This window comes from Blastocystis hominis (genome assembly GCF_000151665.1).
Source record: "Blastocystis hominis, Singapore isolate B (sub-type 7) whole genome shotgun sequence assembly, scaffold_5".
NCBI classification, from domain to species: Eukaryota; class Bigyra; order Opalinata; family Blastocystidae; genus Blastocystis; species Blastocystis hominis.
In genome coordinates this window covers 152,868-172,449 of record NW_013171860.1, presented here as the reverse complement: position 1 = coordinate 172,449, position 19,582 = coordinate 152,868, and the positions used below count along the sequence as shown (strand labels likewise).

General features: G+C 43.1%; 4 protein-coding genes; 2 read left to right on the top strand and 2 right to left on the bottom strand.

Moving 5' to 3' along the window:
* Positions 1–1,326, bottom strand: GSBLH_T00003947001 (uncharacterized protein; the record flags this gene model as incomplete). The annotated part of the gene is made up of 1 exon (XM_013042777.1): positions 1–1,326. The coding sequence occupies one exon, from the start codon at positions 1,324–1,326 to the stop codon at positions 1–3; it is 1,326 nt and encodes a 441-aa protein (XP_012898231.1).
* A 14,398-nt stretch (positions 1,327–15,724) lies between these two features.
* On the top strand, positions 15,725–16,592 carry GSBLH_T00003946001 (uncharacterized protein; the record flags this gene model as incomplete). The annotated part of the gene is made up of 4 exons (XM_013042776.1): positions 15,725–15,753; positions 15,783–15,993; positions 16,027–16,139; positions 16,169–16,592. 4 exons carry the CDS (start codon positions 15,725–15,727, stop codon positions 16,590–16,592), a joined length of 777 nt encoding a protein of 258 aa, XP_012898230.1.
* A 186-nt stretch (positions 16,593–16,778) lies between these two features.
* Positions 16,779–17,747, bottom strand: GSBLH_T00003945001 (uncharacterized protein; the record flags this gene model as incomplete). XM_013042775.1 has 9 exons in its annotated part: positions 17,683–17,747; positions 17,523–17,651; positions 17,407–17,491; positions 17,329–17,372; positions 17,231–17,297; positions 17,113–17,200; positions 17,006–17,079; positions 16,889–16,975; positions 16,779–16,859 (listed from the first exon to the last, which is right to left on the bottom strand). Exons 1-9 carry the CDS (start codon positions 17,724–17,726, stop codon positions 16,779–16,781), a joined length of 699 nt encoding a protein of 232 aa, XP_012898229.1. The 5' UTR covers positions 17,727–17,747.
* Positions 17,748–18,238: 491 nt separating this feature from the next.
* Positions 18,239–19,030, top strand: GSBLH_T00003944001 (uncharacterized protein; the record flags this gene model as incomplete). Its single annotated transcript, XM_013042774.1, has 3 exons — positions 18,239–18,500; positions 18,542–18,650; positions 18,682–19,030. 3 exons carry the CDS (start codon positions 18,239–18,241, stop codon positions 19,028–19,030), a joined length of 720 nt encoding a protein of 239 aa, XP_012898228.1.
* Between the last annotated feature and the right edge of the window lie 552 nt (positions 19,031–19,582).

Sequence of the window (19,582 nt, the reverse complement as noted above, 5' to 3'; positions counted from 1 at the left end):
CTACTCTCCTCCATACAAATTGTTGGCGTCCAGGTAGTAGATGCCTTGGGACGACGTTGCTTGCTCCTTGTTGTCAATGTCAACCTTGGCATGTCGTTTCACGATCTGTGTGATACCTCCTCGCAGGTTCTTCAACAATCGCATGAAGTCATCGATATCATTTGTCTCAATCAATCGAATGCCCTTGCTCTCATAGAATTCACCCATGCGATTCAAGAACACTTTCACCAGTTGTTTCTCGGCGAGACCCTCGTTGGCGTTAATGTGCATGATGTACTGAGCCCATTTCCTTGCGAGGGTCATGAGGCTACTCTCACTATGATCGCCCTCCATTGTCACCTTCAAGAATAGCGAATATGCCATTTGCGGTGCTGTGATGTAGTGCATTGGATCAACACCGAATGCATTCAGTGTGGTAATGCGGAAATGTTCGAATGCATCAGCCATGAGAGTCACATCGAGTACATTGTACAATTCGTAGTATTTACCCCATGTCTTGATATCGAATGTCTTCCACAGCTTCACCATGTGATCATATTCGTCTTGAGGCATCATCTCTCCCTTCATATCATCAATGCATTGCTCACGAGAAGGAATGACTGTATTGTTCAATGACTCGTACGATTTGATGAGACTGTAGAACATTGGTTCCTTCCGTGTCAACAAATCGATGTATTCATCACTCCATTGCTTGCCTCGAGATTCACAGTACTTGCGTAGTTGTTGTTTGGTGTGCACATAGAGGTCCAAGTTGCCTCCAAGTGTCTGTGCCACAATGGAACGCAGTGGACTGCTGATGAGCTTCAACGAGTCCTTGAATTGAATGCCATTGTACTCGATCTGCATTTCCTTGTCCTCGGTGGTTGGAATAACTTCGAGGTCCCCGCCAGGCATCGTCGCGATGAGCTTCATGATGAATGTGAAGTCGTAGTGCGATCCATTGTGAAAGTAAACTGGCAGACGATAGTTCTTCTTGTTGAATGAGAGTTGTAGGTTACACTTGGTACAACAGGTGCAGATGTACTGTCCGGCTTCGAAGTGGCGTACTTCTCCCTTTCCTGTGGTGTATTCACCTGCCACATGTGCATGATGTCTAACCTTGGGGCGAGCATCGCTCACCCCGGAGGAAGCTTCGCTTCCTCCCTCCTTGTCGTCCTCCAGTTTCTTGCGGCAGAAGGGACACACGGTTGCTGAACGAAAGTCCTTCTCGACCTTCGATGTGCTCTCCAATGGCAATTCATCGAATAGATACGTTTTCACACTCTTGCAATAGTGTGAGATAGTCCATGAAAGGACGAAGATCTTCTTCGCTCTCGTGTGGTGCATGGAAGGCTCATAGCTGCGTATCAATGGCAGGGATACGAGACACGGCTAGACAGGATAGCATGATCGGCTTGTGTCTGTTTTTGTCATCAATGGCTGACTCGAAGTCAGCGTACACGACGACCGGTGCTGGCATTTCGAATCGTTGGTTTGTGAATCGCAACCGAGTTTCCTCGTTCGACAACTCGTACTCCTCGCTTTCATCGACGAGTTCTCGATGTGCTTGTACTTCGTGATCATGAACGGCTTTGCGAGATCCGAAGAAGTCGTCACAGAATCTGCACTTCACGTTTCTCGCTGTGTTTCTATTCTTCACATCACTCTGACGAAAGATGCGATGTTTGAAATCGCTCAAGTCCTTGATGTATAAGAAGTGCTTGGGGGTACCTTCGGGTAGATTCAGATCGTTCAAGATGCAGAGAGAGGGGAAGCTTCGCTCCCTTACCTTTGTACACTAGATAGCATGTGAATAAATCGAATTGCTCCTTCGTCTTATCGGTGTATCCAGGTAAGAGTGTGACCTCGAAGACATTGAGTGTTACTTGCAACAATGCTTCCAAAGCGGCGAATTTCTCTTCACTCGCGTTGAAGGGTGCATTGTCGCGAATGCTCATCGCCTCTTCCACTTCGTGAATGGTCACTCCGAATACTTTGTACTCATCAGGTTGTTTCCACCACTTGTTGTACACACTCGCATCGCCCATCTTGCGATTTGCAATAATCTTGTGCCCGCCTTCACTTGCCAGGATGAGACACCATTACAGACATCGGTTGTCATCGATATTGGGGTTGACCGCCGTCTGTCAAATGATATAAGGTGTGTGGTGCTTGTAGCTCACAAATGTGCGGAGAAGGAACATCTCGACATGAAAACCGATCCAACCACGTTACACGAACCCACTGCCCTCTGTCTCCTGTTCCTCTACACCATTTCTGTACCACTTCAGGTACTCCTCGATCCACTCGTCGATACGATCTCGGCGAACGATGCGAAGGTGTCCCAGTCGATCATCGGTGAGGTTGAGAATCTTGGGGTCTCCGTCATGTGTCAACATGTGATTGTATGCCATGATGGTAACGAAACACTGGTTGTACTCACGCATACCTTTGATGATGAACTTCTTCACGATCTCATTGAACTCCTCGCTTTCATCGAATACGAGGTTAATCGGTTCCACTTCCTCATCGCTCTTTCCATCTGGTAGTCGAACCCATAGTCTATTGTCATCGTTCTTGAGGCGGAAGTCCTTCTTGGTGCGCTTCTCATTCATCCATTCCTTGTACATGTCTCCTTCCACGGTGTGATAGTATGTGAGTGCATATCCGAGTGACGAGTCGATCACATCACTCAAGCGTCCCTGTGATACCTTGCGATCGAAGCGTTCGAATGCCTTATTGCGTCTCATTTCACGCCTCTTCTCCACGGTGTTCAGGTAACCGGGTAAATGACGTTGTCGCTTCTGACCGAACTCATGTCCGTTCCACTCGTACTCGAGGTACCGCTCGTTCCATGCCTTGCTTCCCACGTAGATGTACTTGCGCTCTCCCGCAATATCACTCACTTGTCTGAGCATCACGCTTCCTTTAGGTGTTGCTTGTTTCATCCCGAGCACCTTGTTCGACTTATAGGCTCTCGAGTCAGGCATGGTCTGATTGGTGAATGTATCGCCAATCATGTAGTACTTAGCTGCCAATTGCTTTCAGGTTGGTCCACCGATTTTGATTTGTTTTCCTGTCTCAGGGTTGATAGTATAGCCAACGCGATGTGAACTCATTTATATTAGGGTCACAGAGTTTTTAAGTGACCAAAGTGAAATGGTGTGAATTAGTTACAATGGGAAAATAGCATGATCATCCGCGTCGTACTCGAACTCATCAATGTCGACGTACTCGCTATCGCTATCCGACTCACTGTCAGTGAACATCATACCAATGTTCGGGTCGTTATCGTACGTCTCGGCTTCTTCTTTTGTCATCTTTACCCATTGTCCTTTCACATGTCTGTAATTGTCTCGGATCAACTCATTGAATGCTGTACCACCAATAATCATTGAGCGATTGGTGGGTAAAAACATTCTCGACTTGGGAACGTATTTCGTCGTACCCTCAGGCAATGGTTTGTCGTACAAGCGATTCGATTTCTCGTCGTACTTGAATCCATGTTTGAGAAGGTTCCAGAATCGAACTCCGTTGATTTGAATTTCTCGTCCTGTATTGGGGTTCAATGTGTGAGTAGGTCTGTCCATTTATATTTATATATATATATATATTTCCCTTTTATTCCTAGTTCACACCTTCCTAAATGAAGTACAAGAAAACAGAGAATAACACATGGTCATCCCTGGTACGCACTTGTGAGGACGAGAATATCGAACTCGCCGATATCATCATCCATACCAAGTATCCGATCAATTCTAATCGTCTATTCGGCTTCAGTGTTCGCACCCTGCAAGCAAATGTGAACTGTGGCCTGATTTTGCACGACTATGATTGCATGGAGATGACTCTGGATGAAACTCGTCCGCCCTTGTTTACCGAGGATGAATGGGAGTATCTATTGCCTCAATTGGAATCCAATGGTTAGCTTGGTGTGCCTCTGAACGTCTTCGGCAGGACGTATTACGCCCAGCCTTATGTGGTGTCTGTGGAAACTGAGAATCGTGTTGTTTACTTCTTCTCCAACTACTATGTTCGCGTGGTCTACAAGGTGGCGGATGATGAAGTGCCTCCCGAGTTGTCCGATCTGTTCATCGATGATGGCGCATGTCTGAAGGGTGTGTACGTTCGTGCATATCAGCGAGGGAAATAAATAGAAATACCAAAGTAAATGTCGTACATTTTCAGCAGCAATGGAAACAATTACACGTTCAAGAAGCTCGACAACATGCTCATCAATATGCCAGAGAAGGATGGTCATCATGTGCTAATTCGAGAGACAGTGGATGGCGTTCCTCAGTATTCGTGGGGCAGTGCTTCATGCATCGTGAAAGCGAACGAAGCATTTGTCTTCGAGTACACACCAGAAGCTACCGAATCATTCAATGGCGAGTGGGGTGGTGATGGTATGCCGCCTATGCCGTCCGGATCATACCTGGTGACCACGAATGTCATAACGTACCTTCCCGATCACATGTTCAACGATTGCGACTCAATCGAATCGGTGGTTGAAAAGGGTTATCGAGTGCTAGTCACGTTTGACAATACGCCTATCCTAGACAGACCGTATATCGATACATTGAATAGTCTTGTATCTCATACTGGTTATGCTGTTGTAAATGTTGGTACCTCTCCTGTCCTTCGTACGTATTCGAATCTTCCTATCATGCTTCTCGGTGGCGTGAAGAGCATCACGATCGTTTTCGAACACCTGGGCGAGGTTGTTTCTTCTTCTGGCTCCTCGTAATGGGTCGATGTGATCTTGCTGCCTCTCTCAATGTATTGGGTTCCTTTCGACTCTTGGATCGAGTGATGGGTGGTGCTGGTTGTGGTTTGCATTTGCTAGCCAGCAGTTTCCAGTGATAGCACTTTTGGGTGCGATTGTTTCCATCTTTCACTTCGTACATCAGTGGCATGAACCGATCGTCAATGTCAACAACTTGATACAAGTCCTGAGACCATTTGCTTGTCAATGATCGCTTTTCCAGAATGCGAGGTCTTCGTGTCACTCCAACATAATCACCCACATTGAATTGAGGTGTTGTGTCCTTTGTTGTCATGTTGGATGGTTCTGTTTTCTCCATGTACAAGATATCGTTGTTGTTAAGCCAAATGTCATTGGGTGTATATCCGATGTCTCTGTTCTTCCTTCCATTGTGTCTACGAACTGCACCATCGATCAAGTCGAACCATACACCTTTCCATTGATTGAATGGAACCATGATGTGTTCCTTGATATCTCGGATAGCTCGTTCGGCTAGCACCGCCTTATTCGCTGAATCCATGTGATACATGGTGATGTCATACTTGTTCAAGATGTTGGTACGAAAGATCGCATTGGTGAACTCGGTGCCTCGATCCGAGTAACTATGCTTTGGTGATTCGCCATATGTCTGAATGATGTCCTTCATCGCATGCGTGACTTCTGTAGCACTCTTGCTCTTCAGTTTCCGAGTCATCAGATATTTCGAATATCCATCAATACATACAAGGACATATTTGTATCCACGATTCTTGTAGAATCCAGTACTCTATTGTCTTCCTAATACTTCCTGTATCGATTTGTGTTGTTTGGAAGAGAAATCGATAAGATCGATGAAGTATATGTTTCGTTTGAATCCACTAATGATCATTCGAGTTGCACCTCTTCGTTTTGCTGGATTGCGTAGTTCTTTGATTTCGTTCATAAATGAACCGCTTTATTCAATGGTTGAAAGGGATATGGAAATGGATGAGTAAGAGGAAGAAACACAAACTGGTTATAGACTCGAAATGCAAAGATCGCTGTAGCTGTCTATGTGTTTACAACGAAAAGAATGAATCCGAAAATGATCGTGGAAGTGACATCACGATCAGTCCAACAGAGATTAAAGTGAAATAGAATACAAATAGAAATGAACAGCTGGATGACATCGGTTCGAAAGCAGATCGCGCGGCGATACGTGCATGACGTGATCAACTCGTTCGTCGAAGATCCACAGGGTGTAGATTATCACTGTGACTTCGATCCCCCGTACGTATTGTTCTTTTTACCTGACATTGAACGATTGCTCAAGATTGCATGCCATGATGACAGGTACTTCAAATATCATCCCCAGTTTGATGTATTTCACGACCCTAACGATGAGATCTATGATATCGAGGGACATCGCGTGTTTGTGATTAGTGGCACGATTGATATTTATATCGATGGTGTTGCCTATGACCAGAACGAGTTGACCAAGTGGAACATGGAGGTTGCCAAGGCTAGCAAGGCTAGCAAGTTACAAGTACGGTTACCTTTAAAGTAAAATGGAGGCTTCCTTTTCACTTTGGCTTTCAGAGGAAAAACTACGTTCTCCCCCTACACTTCCATGATGCTTACCTTCAGTCGAGTGAAGTAATGTTCGATCGTGGTGTCTCCAGAACGTATGACTTGAATTTTCATATCTACAGGACGTACTGATGTGAATATGTTAGTGCTACTCAATGTCGTTGTTGGCACTGGATTATTCAAGCTTGCTTTAATAATTGTAGCTGTCTCGACACCCATTACGAGAGTTGGCACGCTCGTGAATCCTACAAGTGCCTGTTCATAGTTGTCACAACGAAGTACGGCATCGATGGTGATCATGTACGTCTTATTGGGTTCCAATTTGATCGGTGCAGAAAGGTCCGAACCTTCCGACGTGAGTGCCTCGCTAGCAACCTGGTGTCCACTTGTCCAGGAGGTGTACTCGAATGTCTTACTCAATTTAGCCGATGTGGGTGATAACGAGACTGTGCCGTTTTCTTTGACTTCCATGACGTACTTGCCAGCAGTGGATGGGATTGTTAGCTTGGACACGTTGGTCCCATTGTTGTACACGAGACACTTTTCATTGCTAGTACACCCGAGGATGTCTTTGTAGACGATCTCAGGCGTGAGATTGGTAAGAATTGGACTCTCATTGCTACTCTCGACCTTGAATGTCGCATAGCCTGCCGTGGTTGGCAATGGTAGACCATAGACAGCATCGTTCCAGTAGGTGACGATTCTCTGCCCATCAGATCCGATTCCTAGAGATTCATGGAAAAGACTTCTTGGTGTGACCTTGTTGAAGTGGTAGTTATTGCTCGAATCGGCTGAAAGGAAGAACGTTCCCGACTTACTTGGTAAAAATAGATCCTTCGAATCACTCTTGGTCGAATTCCAGTTCGGTATCGCATACCAGTCCGACGTGCTCGTAAGTTCGAGTGCCTCGAAAATCACGGGCTTCGTCAACGCTTCCAATGAAGGTCCACTATCCGGGTCAGTCGTGAGAATGAAAGAACCACTTTCTGGCAGATTGATCGCTCCGAACGCCGAGTTATTCTTGAAGAAGGGAATAGCTCCATTGGTTGGAATGGTAATCGATTGTCCATCGCTGTCCTTGAAATACGAGTTATCCAAGGAAGTGAAATCTTCACCTGCGACGGACCATGTGTACACATCGCCAGTCTTGGTGAGCACGTAGTTGCCATTGGTCGACGGAAATGCGAACGTGTCGAAAGAGTTGTCCGAGTAGTACTGGATACCATTCGTCATCTCCTTGCGCTTGAACACTCCGTTCTGGAGATATACAAGTTTCTCAGGTTGTGTTGGTGTTGCCATTTACTACAGGGAGAGAAAATAGTTTTTTCCTCGTAATAATAAATGGCTACTACAATTCCTCCTGTGCATAACTACGAATCGCAGATTGTGTTCAGCAATCAGACCAATAACATCAAGTCGACCGATGTGATCAATTGGACAATCGCTCCATCCGGTGATGATGTGTACTTCAATCTCTACAAGTCACGAATGACCTTCAAGCTCAAGATCACCGGGTTAGCAAATAATGCGAGCAGTTCGTCGAAGGATATCTATGTTCCGGTGAAGAAGAACATGTCAGGCATTGTGAACAACACGAAGGTCACGTACACCTATTGGAATGGTGAGAACTTGGCATCCTTGCCTCTGAGTGCAGACAACGAGAACATCGGTCAGATCCAGTCACTCTTAAATGCGCTCACGGACAACAAGCACAACAATGTGGTGAACGAGGGACTGAAGGAACTGTCCTACATCTACTACGATGACCGTGACTACGATACAACCGATAAAACCGAAAGAACTGCGGCCATCCTGGGTCGACCTTATGGCGGGAAGTTATTCTACAACATGCTCAAGTTCGTACAGCCACCTGGATCGACCACGGCGTACACGACGATCAATGTGAACTTTGCAGACATCTTCGAAGGTTGTTCTCAGGAACGATTCATCAATCTCACGCAGATGGATGCTCAGATCTATCCCACGAACGACGATGCATACTTCTACATCGATGCTGGCAAAATCAATACCGCTACAAGTCCGGACGTTGTTCCATCAGCCACGGCTTTCACCGGTGTGTACTTCGATACATGCACGTTTTGGTATCACAGTTACAAAACGAGCGATGATTCGACCTTCGATCCTGAGGACACTCAGTTGGTGAAGAATCAGATCATGACCAAGACATTCCACATTCCTACTGGTCAGAACTTCATCGATGATCGTGTGCTGGTCAACTTCCCCGTCAAGATGATGTTCATGATGTTCACGGACGACAATGGCGATTTCTCGACACTCAAGGACATTCGATTCAAACGTATCTCATTGAACATCGCTGGTGAACAGAAGCGTATCATCAATGTGGACAACACGAACACACCTGATGGAATTGATCACACGTTCTTCGAATGGATGGACTATCTTTGCAATAGTCGTTCCGACGAGTATGACACGTTGTTGACGTACAAGACGTGGTTGAATCAGTTCCGAATCTTCGCCTTCCCGTTAGCCGAGTGGTTCCCGATGCGAGCAGCGAATCAGATCCAATTCGAAATCGAGTTGGAAGACGAGGTTGCAGCGACGACTCAGATGCACCTCATCATGATCCGTGCCAACACAGTAAATGCCTAAGTGGTACTTAAAGATTTCAAAACATAAATATAAATAGATATGAACAACAAGAGTCAGGTTTTCGATCTTTTCAACACTTCTAACATTTCTCTCACCTCGACTGGATTCAAGAGAGATGGCGAATCGGCTAAGTATGTGTGCAAGATCACCGATGCTACCATTGTTTTCGTGGGTGACAACTCGAAGTTCGAAACAGACAAGAAGAAACTGTTCAACACTTTCTCCATCACACTGCCCAAGGAGCAATCGGAAGAGTTCAAAAGAATCCTCGATGAGACGGAGAAGACGAATTAGTCGTACCGAGAAGGGGACTAGGGCATTTAGTTCAAAGTAAAATTGAGCCTGACCACGAAGATCGCGGACAAGGACAAGAAGCCAATCACAATTCATCTGAAGGATGTATTTTGCACCGCACTTCGAGACTACATGGATGCGACGATCGTCATTGTGGTAATCGGAAGAGCAAGGAGTTCGAGAACAAGAACAGTAAGACCTTCTCGTACACGATTTTCACGGCTACCCAAATCAAGATCATTGAAATGAATAGTGTCTACGATACGATTTGTTGTAGGGAGGGGATGATCGTCTTTCCCCTTTCACTTTGGACCCAGGATTAAATGGAAGATAGTCCATGCATTCCCAACATTGCTACAGCATTGCTCACCATTAAGAATCGAATAAGACGACTCAACCATCGATGTCTGTATAACAACAAACGATTGACAAGAAGAACAGAAAAAACGCTCAATCAAGCTGAAATAATGCAGAATACCATCAAACAACGTATGAAAGGAGGGACCGATGAAGAGAAGAGCAAGCAATATGCCAAAATACTGCGAGAACTAGCCGTTCGCCACCACTACCTGGTTGCACGAGGTACTCAGGAAATACTGTCGTGGGTTATCCAGTCCTTTCACCAATACACTGGACTTGAATACGAGATCGATTGAATCTCGGGAACACGAGTGAAATCGATTGTGTAGAAGTGAGTCACGGAGATATAAAACTTATTCTCGCCGCTATACACCAATTCGAACAGGGCATCACTCGCATTCAGCATTGCAATGATCGTTTCGATGTTGTAGGCTCTTCTGGGTATTAACGCCTCGTGTGGGAATGTTTCCGCATCGATTAATATCACTTGATCGGATGGTACGTTGTGCAACACGAAATCGGTATAGAGTGACACAGACGAGATGTATCACTGGTCGAATGACAGAGGATTGTCCTGCTTCAATTCCTTCTTCGCAGTATTGCCGAACACTTCCATCATGGAGAACTGGTTCATCGGTAGAATTGAGGAAGGCACTTGATCGCACACATCTTCGATCATCAACTGGAGTTCGAATTCGCCGTTCAATCGCATGATATTACCATCCATATCGCGGAACAGGAACATCAATCGGTCGAATCGGAATGCAGATGCCTTCCACGGTGCGGAGGTATTTATCATCGGGATCGTCAATGATCATCGTGGTAAGCAGGTTGTTGTCCTGGTTGGCAATCTTCAGATCGGAGGAACGCACGAGGGACAAGTAGACCTGGATCACTTGGCGATTTCGCGTGATATCAATCACACTCGATCCATAGAACGAAGCGGGTAGAATGACTGCTCGCCCTTCCAAACCGAGGATTTCTCGAATATCTAGAGCATTGGTGAAATCGATAGTATGTGGACTGGATATAAATACACCCATAACTCGAAGCCTTCGTAGATATCGAGAACGTAGTATCAGTCAAGTTGTTGAGGATAGCAATGATTTGACCGATCGTGTAGTATCCATGAGGAATCGTTAGCTCCTCGTCATTGGAGTTGGTGACCACATTAATAGAATCCACATTGTTGAGCATGACTTGATTGGGTGTGAATAGAACAGTGATGAAAGTGATGTAAGGGTTCCGATACTTGTACGGATTGATCTAGGAGAACTTGCGGTTACTTGATGAGCCTTGGATGAGCATGGAGTAGTGTATGGCTTGTCTTTCTTGACCATAGTAGTTGGTAATTGGCATAGTTATGCGCCAAAATGGATCTCTGCCAATGTACAGGGTCATCAATAGTCCAGATTCTATGGAAGTGAGGGGTGGAGGAGTGGTTTAACATGGCCGACCGGGAAGACGGGTAAAAATAACAATTTTGGTGTGAAAAAGGCGGCCGATAATTGAAGTGCAATCCACTCCAATTACCAACTTCTAGCTTCAGAATAAAAGTGGTAATGAATGTGGTATTCAACAATAATAACAGATACTTATCTAAATTGTGTGGACACTTGGTTTATACGAATAAAGTATTTTTGGCTTTTTAATACATGTATTCTTTAACTAGCCAGGGAATGAACAAATGCAGCAAAAAATAAGGAAAAGCTAACCAATTTCATATTCCAGCTAAGGCATCAATAGAACAATAAAAAGGAATATGCTACGAGAAATGTGATACTCAGAAGATAGAGAGATATTGGCTATGATGAAAATAGATATATAAGATATTGGATTAATTAATAAAACAAATCTGACAATAATGGCTGCCAGGTTTGTAACTAAATGTTAATTGGAGGTCATGATCATGTTTATAAATGATATTTAGTGAAAACAATCTTAACTGTTCCTCATCAAAACTAATATTCTGCTGTTATGCCGAAATTTGCTATAATTGGCCAAAACAACAAATTCATTCAAAAATGGATTTTAAAATGTACAGAAAGTATAAATACGGAATGCAACAGCCACAAGACAGCAAAATAAACACTTCAAAGAATACAAGACTTCTTATACTTGTATTCGATGCAAAAGATTGCTGATTTTGTCAATTCTGTTATTAATAACTATCATACTGATAGTTACATTATTCAAAATGTGCAGGGATGCTTGGGTAAAGAAATGAAACCAAATGGCTGGATTTCACTCATGTTGAGTAATAGAGAATGTATAGTATTGCAATTCAATAATGGAGTATTCATGAATCAAGGATTTGTCCTCAATGAGCAGAAAGTGTTGAAAGTGTTTGGAAATCATCAAATTGGTGCTATTTCCTATAATGAAGAACAATCCATTGTAGTAGAAGAAGGAATAGTGGATTTGGATCATGGAACTCGATTTGAAGGATTGGTATTGACAGAAAAAGAAAAAGAAAAAGAAAAGGAAGGTAATATTGGAATTCCATTTGGATATGGTAAAATGTATGATGATGATGGAATATTGGTGTACAAGGGCATAATGATCAATTGGAAACGATTTGGATATGGAACGAGTTATCATAATAATGGATGTATTGAATATGAAGGATATTGGTGTGATGATAATCGATTTGGAAGTGGAAAAGTGTATGATCGATATGGTAAATTAGTGAATGAATGTGAATGGTGTAATGGAATTGAAAGTGATATTGATTATGAAAAAGATGGAAGCGAGCCACTGAATATTGGAATGAAACATTTGAAACTGAGTGACAATTGTGTATTGGTTGATTGGGATGTTTCATTGTTGTATAATTTGGAATCAATCGAAATCGGCAATGAATGTTTTGAATCAGTGAAAACATTCCAAATCGATGGATTGAATCGATTGAAAACGATCAAAATCGGATGCAATTCATTTACTCAGGAAAAGAATGATTGTGGCTTTGATATAAATTAATCATTCCACATATTGAATTGTGAATCATTGGAATCCATTCAAATTGGTGAATATAGTTTCAATGACTATGCTAAAGATTTTGAATTGAAGAATCTACCACAATTGAAATCCATTCAAATCGGGACAATTGCAAGAAAATCATACAATTTCTGGTGGAGTTCATTTGTGGTTCGTGGTATTGAACTGATATTGCATATTTGAATGATGAATAGATCTTCCAAATCTACAATCCATTACATTAGGCGATAGTGTGTTTGTTATGTCTTTATCAACAATAATTGAAAGTATTGGATGAATTCGAATGAATTGATTGATGTAGATCTTCCATCATTACAATCTATTACACTCGGTGATAGTGCACTGAAAGGAAATTGGAATGATTCATCTTGTTCCTTGACAATGCGAAGTATAAATGAAAGGATTTGAAATGATAAAATGTAGATCTTCCAAATCTAACATCCATCAATTCTAAGGGTAATTGCTTCGGATATCAACGTTCAGTGACATTGGAAAGTATATCTGAATGTTGAATATTGATGATATTTAGATATTCCAAAGCTTCAAAATGTCGAACTACCTAATTCATTTGGATTTGTTCAGTGGAAATCAATTTCGAGTATTGCTAATTTCATATACTCCACTCATAGATGTTTCTCCTATTCTCTCCCGTCATATCAAAATCAAAGTAAAGCACTTTATCAAAAATCTATTTATGTAATATTATGACATTGGAGTTATAACTATGTGGAGAACTGGAATTCCATGGATTTTGCCGATAATGCTTGGGCATCGACAAAAGCTAACCATATAGGTTCCAATTTTGAAATCACTACCTACATTTGTAAGGAGGTGAACATTATTGATATTGCCAATTATCATGTGCTGAATGTTCGTGTGAAATACTCAGGAGGAGTTGCTGCCTATTTCAATGGCAAAATAGTAGCTCGCTTTAATCTGGATGAGAATTTCTGTTCGGAGTCAATGTCACTCGCTGTTCATAATGTAAATACATTTTCTAAATTCCATGTTATCCTGAGCACTGTTGGAGGAATGAGTGGTAAAAACATCGTGGCGTTTGAAATCCATCGCCCTATTGGTCAATCATCGTCCTCTCCTGTTGTGTTTGATGCTACCGGTGTTTTTGGAGTGAATGACTGCTCGATTGTTGTTGACTCGTTTGCTAATATTGACGGATCTACTGCTAGTTCCACTAATCTTGAAGATTTCCTGGATCTGAATCCCGTAACATTTGGTTTTCAGCCCAATGAAGTTGGGAGCTATCTTTTCTGGGAAGTGGAAAACCTGGAAGGCACCAAATTCAACAGTTTTGGAATCCACGCTGCTTATTCTGTCACTGAGTTAGGATTCTCGCTCTATGTCCGAAATAATTCCACTCAAGAGTACACTTCCGCATTAGCTGTCTTGGATCAACGACTTCTCGCTTTAACTCGCAATGTTTGGGCAGTTCCTGTTGGAACTGCTGGATTCAGCCAATTTCGATATGAAGTAGATGTTCCAGCATCCGATGGTGTTTCTGTGAATTCGTATGTTCTTCAGTATTGCAAAGCAAGTGGGAATGGAACTTGTCCTGCAGATGGGAAGTATCCTTCCGTAGGAGAAGGTGAGATATCTCCTGCTGAATGTGAATATGGATATAGAGGATATTTATACCGAGTATGCACCAATGGACAACTAGGAGAAGTCAAATATGAAAAGTGTATTCAGAAAATCCCAGAAAAACTGGAATACTCCGCAGAAATCTTCAAGTTAGCATTAGGAGCAAATGTCACAATCCCATCTCCGAGTTATGTGAATATTATTGAAAGGTTCTTTTTGGAAGAAAACCAGGAACTGCCTGTGGGATTGTCACTCAATATGATAACTGGCGAAATCACTGGAATACCTTCAACTGAACTCAATTTGACAGTCTTTACTGTCTATGGAGAAAACCAATCGGGTGTAACATTCACAAAGATATATATTTCTGTCAATCAGGGAGTTTGTGAAGCAGAGGGAAGCTTTGCAACTACACGTGCAGGCGAAGTGGCTGTTTTTGATTGTGGACTCCTTGGTTCTTACGTGGGAAAGATAAAGAGAGAGTGTAAGTTGGGAAAAGCGAATGGAGAATGGCAGAAAATAACCGGATTTTGCATGCCTGTTTCTGTCATCGTTATTATCGTAGTTGTGATTGTACTCATTATTGTTGTTAATGTGGTCGTGATTGTATGTGTAACAAAGAAGAAAAACAGTGGTGTAGTATCAAGGAAGGCAGATTACTCAAGGATGCCATCTAAGGTTTTGCCTAAAGCTGTGGAAAATGTAGTTTGCAAAACTGAGCCTGTAGAAGTGTCCGGTATTGTAAAGGTTTTATAAAAGCTATCTTTCTATGTGAAACGATTCTAAGTGTTCAAGGCGTATAAATCACTTGTTTGATAAAGAAAACATCCATATCCATGTATATATATATATTTATAACATATTACAATTCATATTCCCATCATTCCGATACAATTCACAACACACAATACTCATGTCTCCCTCTCCTTCATTTCCTCACTTTTCTATATTCATGACATAGCAGTCCAATCATTATTGAAGTAAAGGACGAGGACGGCTACTAAACAACAGTTTTTCGGTGATTACTGCTTCAACGATGTATTCTCTCTGAATCGTTTCTAGAGAATCACCTGCTCCTGACTTCATTAAAACTAATCAAAAACAAAGAAGAGTAGATACTGGCAATCGGCTTATTCAGCTTTACTACAGTTCCTTCACACAGATGATTTCCAATCGTTAGTGCAGGCTTTCCCTACAAAATAAAGAGACTCGCTATCAAGTACGTTGATCCATTCGATTGTTCCCAAATTCCGAGAGTTCAGAGGTCCTCCATCAATATTATGCAACGTTCCTTGCAATTCTACGAATACCCACTATTTTTCACCTCCTCACTCTTCTCGTACTTTTTCCTTGTCACTACCAGGATAACGAATCGGAATACAAATCATTCCTGATAATACAGAATTTCTTGTGAACATGAAACAACAGCTCATAAATGCTCTAAATCTTTACAGAGTATTTGCTATATACAAATACACTACTTTTTAGAAGAAACGATCCTTCAATGCTGTATCTTGGATCGAGAAGAAATGTAAACTCTTCAATGACTATATGCGTCAGTGTGGATTAAAAGCTGCAGTGTACACACCGATTTACTCCTCAATGATAGAGTTTCTGTTTCCGGCGGTATTGATTCGGCGGTAACACTTGGATTGATGAAACATGCCATGGAAATGGAGGATTCCCCCATTCAGCGCATCCTTGGCATTTCGCAGCCAATTCACAGCTCTACATGGGCATACAACCGAGCCATGGAGTGTGGAAAAGCGCTAGGCGTGGATATCATCGTCGTGGATCAGACTTCCGTCTTCGATTCCCTTGTTCCTCTCTTCTTCTCCCCTTTTCATTCCTAGAAAACCCTCGTCGACACCGCAACAGGAATCATCGGAAACGATTTCTCCTCCGGACAGCTTCGCTCCTACATGGCATCCTCTTCCCCTCCTCACCTCATCCCTAGCGCACGCCCGTGGGCTACTACGTGTCCCAGCTGCTCAGCCAGTCGGGTACTCCCTGCGTGGTGATGGGCACGGGCAACCGCGACGAGGACGGCTATCTGGGCTACTTCTGCAAGGCGGGCGACGGCGTCGTCGACGTTCAGCTCATCGCCGATCTCCACAAGAGCGAAGTCTTCGCGGTGGGCAGAGCGCTGGGCGTGCCGGCCAGCATTCTGGAGTCTCCGCCTTCGGCAGATCTGTGGGAGGGACAGACGGACGAAGAGGAGCTGGGAGTGTCGTACGATTTCGTGGAATTGTTCACGGGGTGGTTCTTGCCGCTAGGAGAGGAGGAGAGGAGGAGATTTGTGGAGGGGCTGGAGGAGGAGAGTCGGGAGGAGTGGGAGAGATGCAGAGCGATCTGTGAGAATGTACATCGAAGGAATAGTCACAAGTTGAACGGTCCCAAGAATTTGAATGTGCTGTGATGTGGTTCATGAGTGTTTGTGATGTTTGAGACAACAAGGAATCAACAGGAAATGCTGGTTTTTCCTTCATTGCCATAATGTCCATTCAAATTCAGCCTACAAATCCACACACAACGCATCAATCCAATGCAAACGCACAACGCATCGCACTCCATTCACCCCAAACAAACACACACGATCAACCCCTCATCCACTTCCCATCGAATGTATCAAACAAACAAACCACTTAGAACCAGAGTTGGAGATTACGATAATGAGAATGATAATCTACAGTTCACGCCTCTATTCGCCCATACAATGATAATAGCGGCGATAATTCCGTACAGCTTCAGCTTCTGCTTCAGCATTTCGCACTTCAATTTCTGCGCATCCGAGCGGAACAACTACTCCTCACGCCTTCCTTCCTCCTCTACGTCGGCTGTATCCGCCAGAGCATCGGTCTTGTCCACGATAATGTCCAGCTTCTCACCACGATCGATGATCTTGTCTGCGCATCATCACCTCTCCAGCGCCCTCCTACCGATGTTGTCGATCATTACGCCCTTCACTGCATCCAGTTTCTGCTGCACGCGCGTCGCAGCGTCGGCGTTGGGGTCGTTCCACTTCTTCTGCACATTACACACTCATCGTAGCCGCACCATCAGCTGGGCGATCGTAGAGGAGAAATCCGACATAGCAAACGCCTGAGCGGTCTTAGCACGGTCTCTAAGAGTTGGAAACGCGTAATCGAGCCTACCCATAAGTGGCAGTGAAATTCTCAGCCATTTCAGTCAGGAAATTCTAGAAGTGATTATCGCTATACCAAAATGCATACAAAAACGATTCGCAACGGCATATCTCTGTCTGTCATGGCAACATACGCAATTCCTCTCTGGTTGAGTACAGAGAAATCGTATCGGCTAAGCCTGATGCATTTTGAATACACTTTACCTATCATAGTGGAAGTTTTGTTTCTGTTGAGCAGGGAACTTCGTAAGAAGACTCTGCGTGATCTGAGCAAAGTTACCGGTTGATTTCTTATCAGCGGTACCTAAAGTTTCCTCGCAAAGAACCACATCTCTAGGACTTCAATTCCTTGCATTTTCACTACTTTCTGCTGATCGTGGCATAAATAATGGACTTCTGAGTAGACATTCCTGGTGTTAAAACAGAATTAGAAAAAGAGATTAGATGGATTATAGGCAAAAGTGACCGATAACCGCGATTCCTGCAGCATTTCAGATTTCCGCACAAAGTACAGGAGATTTGGCTGATTGGTGAATATCAGTATGAAGTAGATAAATATGAGCAACAGAGGAGTGTATCGTTTTGTCAAAATAATGCCTAGTTGTTCTGATGTTCTTATTTGCCTTTTCAAGGATCTTCCTTTTCCTGTTATTTTTTGTTCATTCTTCATAAGAACCCATTTCTTCCTCTTATCCATCCATTTGCTCATAAATAACGCAAATATCAGAGAGAAATGCATTCTATTTCTGTATTCTTTGTATTCACGGTTATTTTACATTATTACCCAGAGTACAACTTTGATGAAATAGTCAAATCTGCTTTATATTACATTGAATACTCTTTTGCTAACATACAAACACTAATTTTACATACTTTTGAAAATAATACTTCAACTTAAAAGAAAGTGTTTTTGGCTTCAGATGGAAAAGACGAGCTTCATGATTGGATATCTCCAGTCAATGATTTTCCTGTACATTCCTTCGCTTTTACTTCTGATTCTTCATTCTCTGATTCTTTGTTTTCTCGTTGTTCCCATGATACAGACTCTGTCTACTCTACGGATGTGTCTATTTGCTTTTCTTCTCCGAGTGTTGTATCTGATTCACTTTCTGAAACTGATTTCACAAAGGAGAATACTTGTTCGTGCGACGAAGGGGATCCAATTCCTAACATCGCCTTGCCGCCATTACCTATCAGTGGCTTGGTTCATTCCGAACAATTAGTGTCACGTCCTTTGGACGGATCTTCTTCAGACCTCGATTCTGAACCTAAACCGTTAAATACCAGTATTACTCATTATTCTGATCAAGAACGCTTACTGTGTAAGCAGAGGTATGCATTGTAGTTCATTTTTGAATTGTAGACGCCTTTATCGTAAGCAAATTCTAAAGAAAAAGCGTGAGCTAGGGTTGATTAACATAGCGAATAGTAAAGTGATTCGTTACAAGCAGAAGCAGACGACTGCGATGCAAAAGAATCGCTGCAACGGAAAATTCGCTAGTGTTTTGTGGTCTGTTTGTAAGAAACACTCGAGTTGTGTGAAATGCTCATTCCTTCGTTGTGAAGGCTCACTTCGGACACATGATAATCCCACTTCTGCCAAACAGCTTCAATCACTTCTCTTCGGCATCTCTCAGCATTGCATACACAATAGAAGGAATCGGCTCCACCAGCTCCAGCCACCATGCAACCCATCACCCAATCGATCTTAGCCGTTTCTTTCATCAATTCGTACACGTTTTCTGGAACCAAGCTCGTTTCAGAAGCAACTCCGATCGCGTGAACCGTCTCCAACTGATGTCGAAATGCTTCCTTCAATCGATTCTCATCGATTTCTTCTGTCAGCAGGGTGATCAATGCTTCATTTCCCTGACGATAATCCTCCCATAATCGCTTTTCGTCCGATGAACTCTGCTTTCTCCATTCTCCAATTTGCTTGACGAGGTGAGGAGTACTCGATGAAGCCGATCCTCCATAACTGAACAACACTGTGAGTGAATCGGGAAAGCGAAAAGGCTCAAATCTGCATTGGAATGGCATGGAAAGGCATCGCTGATATACGCAACTACCGAACACACCTGTGATTATATCGTAGCCTGAGCCAATTCGCCCCTGCGCTTGATGATGAGCCTGAAGACTCAATTTACAAACGAGTTCTCTGTCAGAATAAGAAAGGGTTTCTCTATTTTCGAAAAGGCAATAAATGCAAACGAGCAAACACCGAAAGAGAATAAAAGGGAGGCTATGGTGGCGATCACTGTCGT